The sequence below is a fragment of the Pangasianodon hypophthalmus genome, chromosome 14 (assembly GCF_027358585.1).
Source record: "Pangasianodon hypophthalmus isolate fPanHyp1 chromosome 14, fPanHyp1.pri, whole genome shotgun sequence".
Lineage (NCBI taxonomy): Eukaryota > Metazoa > Chordata > Actinopteri > Siluriformes > Pangasiidae > Pangasianodon > Pangasianodon hypophthalmus.
In genome coordinates this window covers 15112120-15125200 of record NC_069723.1, presented here as the reverse complement: position 1 = coordinate 15125200, position 13081 = coordinate 15112120, and the positions used below count along the sequence as shown (strand labels likewise).

The following is a 13081-nucleotide window of genomic DNA, read 5'->3' as shown; positions in this document are numbered from 1 at the left end:
TCAGTCCTTGAGTCCCCTTGACTTGATTATTCTGTTGTTTTCCCTGCTGATCCAAGTAATATGCTATATTTTTTGACCACTGCAACCCTGGCCTAGATAGTTACTACTAAACAGCTCTTTCTGAGTCGACATGGGTTTATTGGAGCAAGGAAAATACCAAAATCTATGTAGGCTGGGGATAATCCAGGAGCAGGGCTGGGACACTCATTTAGTGCCACTGTCTAGGTCATTATTTGAAGCGCTGGAGGGCCAGAGTACAGCACAGTTTCATGATTTCTCTGCTCTAACATACTTGCTCAGTAAACTCAGGTAGTTAACTGGTGACTTAAATCAGGTGTCTTTTGCAGCACTCGAGTCCTGTCGAAAATATCGTAATTACTAGGCAAGCTCACTTGAACACCACCACAATGTCTTATTTACAACGTGACAACTCGTATAATATTCGAGCAGGAAAATCACCACGATGTGACTTGACTCTGGCTCATTGAGCCTGAAGTTGAAGATCCATACTTTAGAACACTCTTCCCACTTTACTCATTGGCAATATTGTCAGGTACGCTTACCGTATGGGTCATTTTGAAGGTATACAGTCAGACCCAATCCGGGTCATAGCAACTTTGAAAGCAGTAGCTACATTCAAAGTTATATCACTATCGCTATCTGGCTACACAAAGTAGCACCAGAGGAAGCCTGATAAAACATGCAAGGCCAGTTCTAACGGGAAGTTCACATGTTTTCCTTTTGTATTTTAAACTGCAGAGCACCCCATGATTCAAAAATAGTGCAATTAGTCATACTGGCCTTAGAAAGCATTTCAATATGACCATACAATTACTGACTGTTCCTCATTTGCTGTTATGCAGCTTGTCAGTCCTGCTCTACTCAATTGGTAAAACGGATCAATACTGACTAGCTATTATTTGAGTAGAGGACCCTTGCTGCGTATTTTAATACCAGGAAGAGTACACTTACTGGCCATTTTACTAGACATCACCTATCTTTCTGATTCCCCTTGTAGGTGTTAGACTATAGCTCATCTTTCCATGCATAATTTCCTGTCTTCTAACTCTTTCTCAATGCTCAGTTTCTGGCCACAGGACTGCTCTTTGCTGGATATTTTTGTCTGAAGACACTTTCTATTCTGCAATCCAGCAGTTCACACAGCTACCAGCTCAAGACACCTGAAACCTGCTCCACTACCCAGATACTATCTAGTCAGCGGTGGTCCTATGGCGGTCCCTTTCCACTGTAGACCTGGTAGAAATGTGCATAACAAAAGATGGGCTACAGTCACAAAGCCTGTTCTTGGAGCACTGGGTGTAAGACAGGACCTTGGAGGGGATGCTAGTCCATCACAGGGCACTATGGGCAATTTAGGATAGACAGTCCACCTGCCAGCATGTTTTTGGGAGGCAGGAGGAAACCCACACAGACTTGGGGAGAACATTTGAAACTCCACACAGACAGTAACCCAAGCTCAGGATCAAACCAGGGACCCTGGAACTGTGAGGCAGCAACACTACCTGCTGAACCACCATGCCACCAAATCTATTATTGTTATCCATCCATCCATTTTCTGTACCGCTTATCCTACACAGGGTCACAGGGGAGCCTGGAGCATATCCCAGGGGACTTGGGGCACAAGGTGGGGGGACACCCTGGACGGGGTCCCAACCCGTCGCATGGCACAATCACACACACATTATGGACAAATTTGGAAATGCCAACAGCTTTCAGTGTATGTCTTTGGACCGGGGAGGACACCCCTGAAGGAAACCCCTGAAGCATGGACAGAACATGTACACAGTGTACACCGTGTACACAGGGAGGAGTCGGGACTCGAACCCTCAACATCAGAGGTGCGAGGCAAAGGTACTAACCACTGAGCCTATTATTATTCTTATTCTTATTACTACTACTACTACTATTGTTGTTACTCACATAGAAACTGAAGTCCCACAGAGCTGGTAGCTGTAGTGGGAGGAGAGTCAGTTTTTTTTTTTTTTTTTTTTTTCCCTCTAATGTGTGCTATAAGAAAGACATGAAAGCAAACCACACCGTCTAAGCTCACTCAGGCTACTCACTGCAGTCCAGACACTCTCACACGCGCCTTTTCCGGTTTGCTGTAAGAGCAGGCAGAAGTAGGCTCACATACTGACTACAGCTTCTTAACCTGAGAAAGAATCAGGCTGAGCTCATGTTCAGTGCTAACCTGTCATATCCAAGCAAGTGAATCGGTAAGACGCGAGCCGAACCTCGACACTGAGAGCGCTGATTTCCGGGTGAGCACGACGTGACTGAGATATGAGCAGTTTGGAAACATGGACATTGAATTAGACGAATTAAAACCATCCGTCAACAATAACGACGAAGTCGACCCAGGAGTTGAGGTGAGTTTTAAAAGGTTCCTGTTTGTGTGGTTTTCGTTAAGTTGTGAAGACAGAACTTGAGATTGTGAGACTGAAGTCTGTGCGTCATATGACGCGTGGAGTAACGTCTGAAACTATGCGCTGTGACACTATTAATTAAGTCGTCAAACATTTCTAACAGGAACATTATTTGTGAAATGCTAAACAGAGAGAACAGATACAGTGTGTGTGTGTGTGTGTGTGTGTGTGAGCAAGTGCAAACCTGTCTTTAGCCTGGAGCTGAGGTGAACTTTCACAGACCTGAGATTGTTTTTTTTTAAAATTTATTTATTTATTTTTTGGTTTAAGAAGTTAGAATTTTTTTCTTTCTAAGCATAATATGCAGTTCTAAAATGTATTAAAACTTTTTTTTAACTCCCATTCACACAATTATTTTATTTCATTACATTTTTACACAATTTTAGTATATGTTATTATCTAACAAGTTTAACCTGTTCTAAGTTCTAATGGCGCACAGGTAAGGCTCCTGCCACTCCCACTGTTTACACAAATATGGACAGTGTATATGCAAAGATATCCCTGTCTTCCATGTTAAGCTACACTTTTTTAATTCAGGAAACCAAAGATCCTGCTTTCATGTCTGTTTTTTGCTTTTTTGTTGAAATAATTACAGGTGCACCCAGGAAATGGAAGCTGCTCAAACCACAACACGCCCAGTGCCACTGAAGCCAGTCGATTACTCTCAGATGCACAGGTGAGACAATGTGAAGAAAAAATGACTGTGTCTCAATTTTGGTATATCTAAAAAGTGTCTAAGACGACGTCTAAGAACCAACTGCAAAACTAATGCAAAAAATTAGGTTAGGGAAATTGCAAGAATATTTAAACAGGCATGTGAAGAAGCCTTCAATATTGATTGTAGTTTGTAGCTTGTACAAGGTAGAAATACTTTATTCCTCTGCTGTTTTATCAGGTACACCTACCATATAGGTAGTACAAATATACAGTTACTGACTGTTGTTATTCACAATTTATTAGCAGTTTAGGGAAGGTCCACTTGTGGGTGTGATGGTCAGGTGTCCACATGCTTTTGACCATATAGTGTATTGTTTGGGTGGTGGTTTGTGTGTGTGTGTGTGTGTGTGTGTGTAAGATGCTGGGTTGACAAACTCGCATCATTGTGCGTAGGAACATACAGTAATATATACCCACAAAGTATGTTAATTAAGTAAGTAAATAAGTGTATCTGATGTCGATACAGTCTGCCATGTCGATCAGTGGTAGGGACCACCACATTACCACTGCTGATCAGATACACTGTGTGACCAATGGTATGTGGACACCTGACCATCACACCCATATGTGCTTGTTGAACATCCCATTCCATAACTATGATCCCATCCCCTTGCAGCTATAACAGCCTCCTATACTCCAGGAAGGCTTTTCATTAGATTTTGGAATGTGGCAGGCCACTCTAGATCTTCCACATCAACCTTGTCCAACTATGTCTGGCTATGGACCTTGCTTTGAGCACAGATGCATTGTCATGCTGGAACAGGCTTGGGGCCTTTAGTTCCAGTGAAGGGAAATCTTAATGCTACAGCATACAAAGACATTCTAGACAGTTGTGTGTTTTGAACTTCGTGGCAACAGTTTAGGGAAGGTCCACTTGTGGGTGTGATGGTCAGGTGTCCACATGCTTTTGACCATATAGTGTATTGTTTGGGTGATGGTTTGTGTGTGTGTAAAATGCTGGGTTGACAAACTCGCATCATTGTATGTAGGAAGATACAGTAATATATACCCATAAAGTAAATAAGTAAGTTATAGTACGTTTACCTAATAAAATGGCTAATGAGTGTAGCTGCATCACAGTCACCAGAGTATACCATTACAACCCTACTTCATTCACATAACCCTGTGCACAAATCATAGTACTTATCAGTGTCCACATCACGAAATATTTCACTATTCCATTCATAGCCTCTGGTGTCTTTGCCATGGCAACACCCAATTCTCACTAGAAGCAAAGCAGGTCAAACTGCTTTCAACTGGAGTCTTTGTGTAAGTGAAAACAGATACCTGACCCTGTGTGGCACCAAACAATGTGGAATTTCATCCTGAATGGAATTACCAAGTACTGCATAAGGCATAAGGCCATCTGCCAGAATAAATATCTTCTCAGTTTTACATCAGTCATATATTTTTCACATAATTACAACATATTTTCTATGGCTTGGCATTCAGAATGTAATTAGATTAATCTTACTGAATGTATGTAATGCAGTGTTTTGCATACTTAGGCTGCTGGGAGCAATGGAGAACACTGTACTGTAGCAGATATCCCAGATGACCCGTCGGGGCAAAGTCTTAATAAGGTATAGAAAAGTATTTACAAATGCACTTTTTTTCCTCGCAGTACATTGTGTACTTGTATACAACCATGGACTTTAGGATACCTTAGCTAGTCTATGTTTCTGATCTGTTCCAGCTTAATACACACAGGAACCATGGTCATTATGGGCTGTAAAGCACTGATTACTTGGTTCAGGTATTTTGGGAGCTGAAATATATATTTAAAAAATCCTGAATCCAAATCTGTAATGCCCTAATGCATTATAAGTGCTATAAGTGTGTTTAGTAGTATTTATTTAAAAAAAAAAATATAGCTAGGATAGTGTTTATTAAAACACTGACACATGTTTTTTTTTAATATGGGTACATGGACGATCATTTCTTCAGGGACTTGCATTATTTGCATGATGCATAGAAAAGGAAATCCTGTGGCCATGCTTGATTTCTGCATCAGTATAATCAATGAAATGACATAATAAAAATACTGGAGAGTATTATGTAATCTCCCATTTTATGAAGTATTTAGTCTTGTGTGAGTGTAATGTGTTTATATCCTTTCCTTTGATTTATTTGCAGCCCGTGGGGAAACTCGGCAGATTGAAAAAGGAGCTGAATGAACCAGTCTGTTGGAATCTCAAAATGTGGATGCTTATTCTTATCAGCTTCCTTTTAATCATTCTTACCATCCTTCTCTCTATTTATTTCTGCTCAGGTACACTGCTACACAACGCATAGAGTTTCTATCACTAATTGTACTATTAGTCAGTTAAATGCCTTGTTAGCATTATTAAAAAAAGATATACTTATTCATGCACACAATAACGGAAATGCCATAATACACAACACACACACTTCTAGTTTCATTATAACACATATAGGAACAAAAGTGTCAAGAGGCACAGTGTTGTGTATTATGGCTGCTTATTTCAGGGAGAGGAAATTTTTCACCTTCTGGTTTACGTGGACCTAGTGCTGTTAAGGTGCTTATAGTTGATTAGAAGTGGCTGCAGAATTACACCCGTTTGTCAAGATCCAAACCAAAGTGCATCATTCACTTCATAAATCTTCCATTACCTTCATAAATGTCCACAATTTAGTATTTATGACAGGGTTATGGAAAGCACTACAAGAGTTATAAGAGCGCAGAATTGAGACTTTATAGCTAAATTTGGTACGTGTACTGTATAAACCTCAGAGTATCTATCCACTTGTTATATGGTACTGAGTCTGTTCCTTTCAGGCTGGTTGAGTCTGCCTCTACAGTTTATTCCAAGCATTTTTAATTATTACTGATGAAACGTCCACGTTTGTGGGGGTTAATTTGTCTAATTCATAGTATGTTCCTGGATCTTATTTAGTGTAAGCCACTATACTGTACATGTGTGGTGGCCTGAGAAAACCCTTCACACAGTCAAATTTGGACTTGTATATACTATACCAGATAAACTACACAGGATTTCCTGAAATATTTTTCTCTTTTGCTTTTGCAACCACAAGTGAAGAGCATTGTAAAATCTGGTTACGCCCAAACTTCCTTATACAGCATGATCTTTGCAGGTAGACAGCCTAGGTAACCTTACAAATAATGTCATAAAAAGCATTTCAGGCTTGTGGAATATATTTATGGTGTCTTAAAGTTGGTGTGTGAAAATATGGTATAGGAAGAAAAAAAGGCTATTTGCCAGAATTCAGCCACAGCAACATCCAATAGGTTTTCCCAGAATGCCATGCATATAGTACATCATTAATTATTTTGTAACCACATACATCTAAGTGCAGACAAATTTTTCTCTTATGACTTCTGACCATACGTCCGTCTTGGTTTCACAGTTTATCAGGAGGACGTGGATGACAAGTACAATGTTGCAGAATTTGTGGTGCCACGCTTCTTTCATGGGAATTTTACACTTCTCAACAAGAATTTAGCTTTAGATGCACAGTCACAACCCACGGATCCTCTTCTCATTCTTCAGCAAAATGTGAGTTAATAGTAATGTGTTGCCCAACTTAGGGTTTGCTTTGTCTTCAGCAGTGTTGCATAAAAAAAGGCTGACTAGCTTGTTTCATCATTTCCTCTAGTTTATACACACCATATTTAATAATACGGAAAATGCAACCAAACAATCTTATTTCGAAATATTCTAAATGAAAAAAATAACTCCTCACAGATTTATTTAGCTGGATTTGTTCAAAAGAATGTTGTTGAGAGTTGCTATCAAAGCTAAGCATTAAGAAATTTGGGGCATTTCCATTTCATGTCATGTCATTGTTCGAGTAGCTAAAAGTTTTCTTTTACTTTTTCTTTCTGTTCCTTTAAAGTTGACTCACATCTACACATCCTCACATGCCCTGGGTCGATACTTCGTAAATGCTACAGTAAACCCACTGAGGTAACGTCTTGTTCTTTCAGCCACATAGCAATGGTCTGGCTTAAAATGGTAGGTCACTGGAGTGATTCATGGGTTCAGATGCAGCACTTCACAGCAATGGTGTGGTTAAATGAGCAATTATTGTAGCACTGGGTGTTGTGTATAAATGCTGTATAAAAGCATTTCAGTTCTGTTAGAAGTGCTGACTTCCAGCATGATCGTATCTTCATCCTGATCCACAAGAATAATAAACCAACAGAGAATGATGACATTTCCTCAGAACAGCTTTTCCACAAGACAACTCTCTTATCATGACAGAACTGCTTTAACAATATTTTGAATAACAGTCACAAAAGAAATATGGAATATTTTTTTTTTTTTCTTTTTTCCTCAACCATTTCACTAAGTTGGCATCTACTGGCACATCTGTCTTTGATGCCTCCTCTGTTTTATTGTGCAAAACTCAAAGTGTAGCTAGAGGGTGTGTGTGCAAAAGCGTGTTTACATTTGAACATAGGAATTTGTAGAAGACAGACAGAGGAAATAACTCAGTGTTTACATAAAGTTGCTAAATTCCTAGACAAATTCTACAGAGGAATTTGTTCTACACTTTAATACATACCTTAAATTGGTTTTGTGAAAATGCAATATAAATCTTTGCCTTTTTCAGAAACAGCAAGTCTAGTGTTGAGTATGAGCTGAAATTTATGATGCCTGAAGAGCACAAGCAGTTAATACTATACACTCTGAGCAAAGAGATGGTGTATCATGTGCTTCTGCAAGAGCTATTTGACCAGGACACTGGGGACCCACTTTACATCGAGCCGTCTTCACTCACCATGGAAGGTAACCATAGACAGAACTTAAGCTGTGGATATGTCCCTACCACTTTTGGATATGCCCAGTTTTGTCTCCACCACTTTTTGAAAGTGTAGTCTGTTTACTATATATAAAATAATACATAATGGCAGCAAACACTGATAGAAGAGTTTTCTATGAATACCAGTTTAGCCCTATTAACAGCGAGGGAGGTGTCTCAAATAAAATGTTTCCTGTGCAATATGCTTCACATATCCTGTTATACAGTAGATATGAAAAGTCTACACACCCCTGTTAAAATTGCAGGTTTTTGTGATATAAAAAAAAAGACACCAAGATAAATTATGTCAGAACTTTTTCCACCTTTATTGTGATACAATAACCAACAAAATTCACGTGGAAAAGCAAATAGAAATGATTTAGGGCTAAAAAAAAGAAAAAAAACTTGTTACCCTGGTTGCACGAGTGCGCACACCCCTTCACTAATAAATCATTAGTGATTTATTATTTCTAAAATCACTAATAAATAAATAATACATTTCATTCGTAATACTGCACTCAGTTGTTTTGAGACATGATCTTATGTCTTACATCTTGATTTGGCAGATTGATTCCACTTTTTGCTCCAGATGAAATTGCGATATGATTTGATATGATTGTATTTGATATGATTTTGATCTGGGTTCTGATTGGGCCATTCCAAAACTTTGATCTTCTTCTTCTGAAGCCATTCCTTTGTTGACTTGGATTTGTGCTTTGGGTTGTTGTGCTGGAAGGTGAAATTTCTTCACCTTCAGCTGTCTAACAGAGGCCAAGATTCTCTCTGTCTAACTGAGCCCCAGTCCCAGCTGAAGAGCCCCACAATATAATGCTGCCACCACCATGCTTCACAATGGGTGTGGTGTTCTTTGGGTGAAATTCTAATATCTTTTAGAATTATAGCTAAAACGTTTTACCACGGTCTCATCAGACCATAACACATTTTGCAACACATTTTTGAGGTGATGTATGCAGGCTTGGCTGTTTTTTTTTTTTTTTTTTTAAATGAGAAAGCCCTTCCATCTAGCCACCCTACCCAATAGCCCACACATGAAGAATACGAGAGATTGTTGTCACATCCAGGGAGTGACCAGTACTTGCCAGTTATACCTGCAGCTCCTTTATGTTGCCGTAGGTCTCTTGGCAGCCACCCTGATAAGTTTTCTTCTAGTCCTTTCATCAGTTTTGGATGGAAGTCCTGTTCTTGTCACTGTGATACCTCATTTTCTCCACTTGTTGATGATGGCCTTCAAGGTGTTTTATGGTACATCTAATGTTTTGGAAATTAATTGTACCCCTCACCTGATCAATACCTTTCATGTATTCTGTACATGATTTGTAAGTGCTTTGTGGAGCATGGATTCAGCAGTCAGATCAAACCAAGAAGAAACCTACAGAAACAACTGATCTTTATTTGGGGTTAATCAGAATCACTTCACTGATGGCAGGTCTATGATAATTACTTTTGAACATGCCTTTGAATGGGATTGGTTAATTCTAAGCACAGTTACATTATGAAAGGATGTACACACTTGAGCAACCAGGCTATTGTATTTTTTTCCCCCCCTAAAACATTTCTATTTGTTTTTCACTTGATTTTTTTTTTATTGTTATGACAATTTAAAGGTGGAAAAAGATTTGATATGATTTATCTTGGTTTAAGTTTTTTTATCAGAAAAATCTGGAGTGTTAGCAGGGTGGTGTAGACTTTTTATATCCCTTTTTTTTAAAAAACCTCCCAGTACAATACAATGTAGGTGATGTAGGCGTTTTAGACAATGGCTGGTTGAAATTGAAGTGTTCTTATTTGCTTGAGATACAGAGAAAAGGCTTTTGTTCACATCATGCCCAGTGAGGTTTTTTTTTTTTTTTTTTTTTTGACCCGTCATCCTGTCATTCGGCAATTTCCAAAACAAAGTAACACCCATGAAGTTAATGCTCTATAAAGTTTTCACAGTTGAATGGAAGACCTCATAAAGACTAAGGATAGTGTCCAATAAATTCTAAATGCTGAGAGGATGAAGTCTGTATTAGGTCTGTCACAATTACTTTATTCAGATTTATTTGACCTGATCATGATTAATGAATAAATTCCTCAAACATATATTTCCATCAGTGTATATATAGTCTCTCAAGCAGTATGTATTTTTGTCAACACTTCCTCTCAGTGAGTTACGTAATATAATAATAATGATAAAGGCTGCACCATAAATTTTTTAATCATTATCCTTGGTCTTCATTATCCTCCAGCTTTGATCTATGAAGTATTTGTTACAAGGTTTTGCAATATAACACAATATTATTTAGTGGAGTTGTAACTTAGCTACTCTAGCTAGATTTAATACATTAGTACAGAATAGGAAATTATTAACTGATGTAGTACATTGTTTATTGTTTACTAGACAGGCATACACACACACATACACTCCACCAAACATACATTGCATTTACACTGATTGAACATTTTCAGTGTAAAACAGTATTTGACATGTGCTTCATGCTTTCTACCTAGGGTAGGGCATATATATACACCCAAAATAACATGTAGTGCATGCCATTTGATATGCAGCAACAGAAAACAACAGAGCTGAGTATAACAGTTGTTTGTAAAAGAAAGGCCACTTCTGCTCTACACATTTTACACAAACCTTCGGACTGAAATCTGTCGTCTGGTTTAAAATCAGCATGCCGAGATGTGCTTCCACAATTCTGTCCCGTTATCTCCTCCTTACATTTTCGCTTTACATTGGCGATTGGCCTATCAGTGTTTGACTTCGACATGTCTGTGTTTTTGCTCTGTGGTCTACTGTAATGAGAAAAAAACACAGAGTTGCAGTCCTTATTGCCTTTATGTAGATACATATTTCAGCAGGTCTTGATGGTACGTTTACCCTTTTTACAGATTTTACATAATTTTAATGTAACTGGAAAAAAATGGGAAAGTAACTGGAAAAGTTACTCACGGTCTAGCTTCGCAGTCGAAAGGCAGTCAAATTTTATTTAATGTCAGTGGCTGTGTGTGCATTACTACACTTACATTGCTTATAAGATATTACTATAAAGAGCATTGAAAAGGCGATTAGATTAAAAACAATTGTTTGAAATTTATCATCATGCATAATGTCATAACTGTGACCATGCACAGTCTGTATAACCTTGGGGATTGGGCCAATTTTTTTTATTTTTTATTTCTCTTTACAGTTGGAAGTTAAATGAGCTGTACTACAACCACAGTCCTGATGTGCAAATTTCTACAAACTCCTGTATATGATGACCACAATACTCGCTCCGGTATGGTCATGAAATTCTGTGCCTGTCCTTACACTGGAACCACTGTATTAAGATATTTTATTATGTTATTGACCACAACACTTAATAGTAAATGAGAACATATTTCTCAAACAGGTTCAGGTTCAGTAGGAAGCTTATTCCAACTTTTAGTCATTTTCCTGCTCCTAGTCTTTACACACTTCAGGCGTCTGTGCACCTTTAATAAGGACAGGAGCTCTTATCAGACACATTGTGTGTTTATCTATTGGGAGTGGAACTCTAGACCAACTAACATTTCCTTCCTGTTCTGTTCCATAAGAATGTTTTAACAAGCCTTATTGAGACTCTTAGAGTTGTATCCTTAGTAGAAAATATTGCTGTAAGTATTATAATGATATTTGTTTGAATACTAAATATTACTTAACTTTATATATTTTTATATGTACAGTGAGGTTTTCATATCTTTATTTTATCCAAGTGTCTTTATAAGAGTCACAAGGTGGTGCTGTTGCTTTATATGACACCATGTCAGTCTCAACACTTCCACCATTTCAAGCTGTCCCTGTGGTCGTTTTAATTATTTATTATATATTATAATAATTTGGTCAGTGTGTTTGGACTCTGATAAATTTTACTTCATGATTTTTTTTATGATTTTGTAATATTGTGAGCAAATGGCAATTAGTCATTTTTTTTAATGAATTTGTATATATGAACAAATTAAATATAAGTAGATATTTTACAAGCATAAAGCTTATGACTTTTTAATTCCCCCCAAAGATAATAGCTTCTGTTAATCCAAGTGAGCTGTGAAAGTAGCTGCAGATGCAACGTGGGTTGATAAAAGTATCACAGTGCATTTTCCTCCCCCAAAAATGATACAGCTCTCAATATAGAGCTCTTTTGAACTGGATATCCTGGGATCTGCTGCAGAAAAACTAAGCAGAAATTCTGAATTAGCAATTGCTTTTGAATTGCCAATTAAAATTCCATAATGCAATGTCTCTCATACAGTGCGAACAAAATCAGACTTGGTGTTTGTGCAACAGTCTGCTTTGTAGCAATATCATTTTATTTTTATGAGATGAGGTCTCAAGTTGTAGAGAGAGTCAGAAGTCATTTGTCAATGTGTCAGTAAACTGTCATCCTGGCAAATCACGTTAACTCCAGTCAGTCAGTCAGCCGAAACATGTTGGTGGCAAACAAGTTTGCTTACTTTTTACCCTGGAGCTATAAATAGTGTAGTCCTGTAATGGTAGTTAGTAATTAGTCTTTTTTTCCAGAATCTCTGTCACATAGTTAGGCACAAGCATCAGGCTCACAGTGTTTAAAGTTTGAATATATCAGAAGTGAGCTTATTAGAAGTGATTGAGATAGTAATTCCAATTTTAAACCTACAGATTATTGTTCCATTACGTACAAATGGTATTACTTTTAATTAAGTAAGTCTTTTATGTAAGTGTGTGATGATTCAGGCATGCAGGTTGAAAGTGTTTTTATTAGCAGTTATGGTATTTATGGCTTCATTGCAGCTCTAAAGAAGCAAACCTCTGATGCCAAACATGTCCTGGCTAACTGAATACTTTCTTGTTATAAGGGGAAAACTGTACACGGTTCATTTTTGGCTGATCTGCTGAATCTTCATGAACCTGGTGCAGCGTTTCCTAACCATGCTCCTGGAAAGTCCCTGCACTGAATATTTGAGTTTTTTTCTGTCTATGCTAGTGTGTTTTGTCCTGCACAAGGCAGAGTACATCTAGTTTCTAATAAAGCTCTTAACAAGATCACCACTGAACTCCAGCTGTTACTTTCATCAAACGGCAGTGACTACAGTTGGAGCATGTGAACAAGGATATCAGA

General features: G+C 38.0%; 1 protein-coding gene across 1 annotated transcript; it reads left to right on the top strand.

Annotated features, from left to right (window-relative positions):
* Window positions 1-2029: 2029 nt before the first annotated feature.
* Window positions 2030-13008, top strand: LOC113539335 (uncharacterized). Its single transcript, XM_026935040.3, has 8 exons — window positions 2030-2390; window positions 3043-3123; window positions 4673-4747; window positions 5301-5436; window positions 6555-6703; window positions 7044-7114; window positions 7764-7939; window positions 11153-13008. Exons 1-8 carry the CDS (start codon window positions 2322-2324, stop codon window positions 11161-11163), a joined length of 768 nt encoding a protein of 255 aa, XP_026790841.2. The 5' UTR covers window positions 2030-2321; the 3' UTR covers window positions 11164-13008.
* The last annotated feature ends 73 nt before the right edge of the window (window positions 13009-13081 follow it).

Excerpts from the sequence above, each read along its gene's own strand:
- LOC113539335 (XM_026935040.3), top strand. The coding sequence starts at position 2,322 with ATGGACATTGAATTAGACGAATTAAAACCATCCGTCAACAATAACGAC. Across the intron at positions 5,437-6,554 it reads CTCTATTTATTTCTGCTCAG|TTTATCAGGAGGACGTGGAT; the intron begins GTACACTGCTAC and ends TTGGTTTCACAG. Across the intron at positions 6,704-7,043 it reads TTCTCATTCTTCAGCAAAAT|TTGACTCACATCTACACATC; the intron begins GTGAGTTAATAG and ends GTTCCTTTAAAG.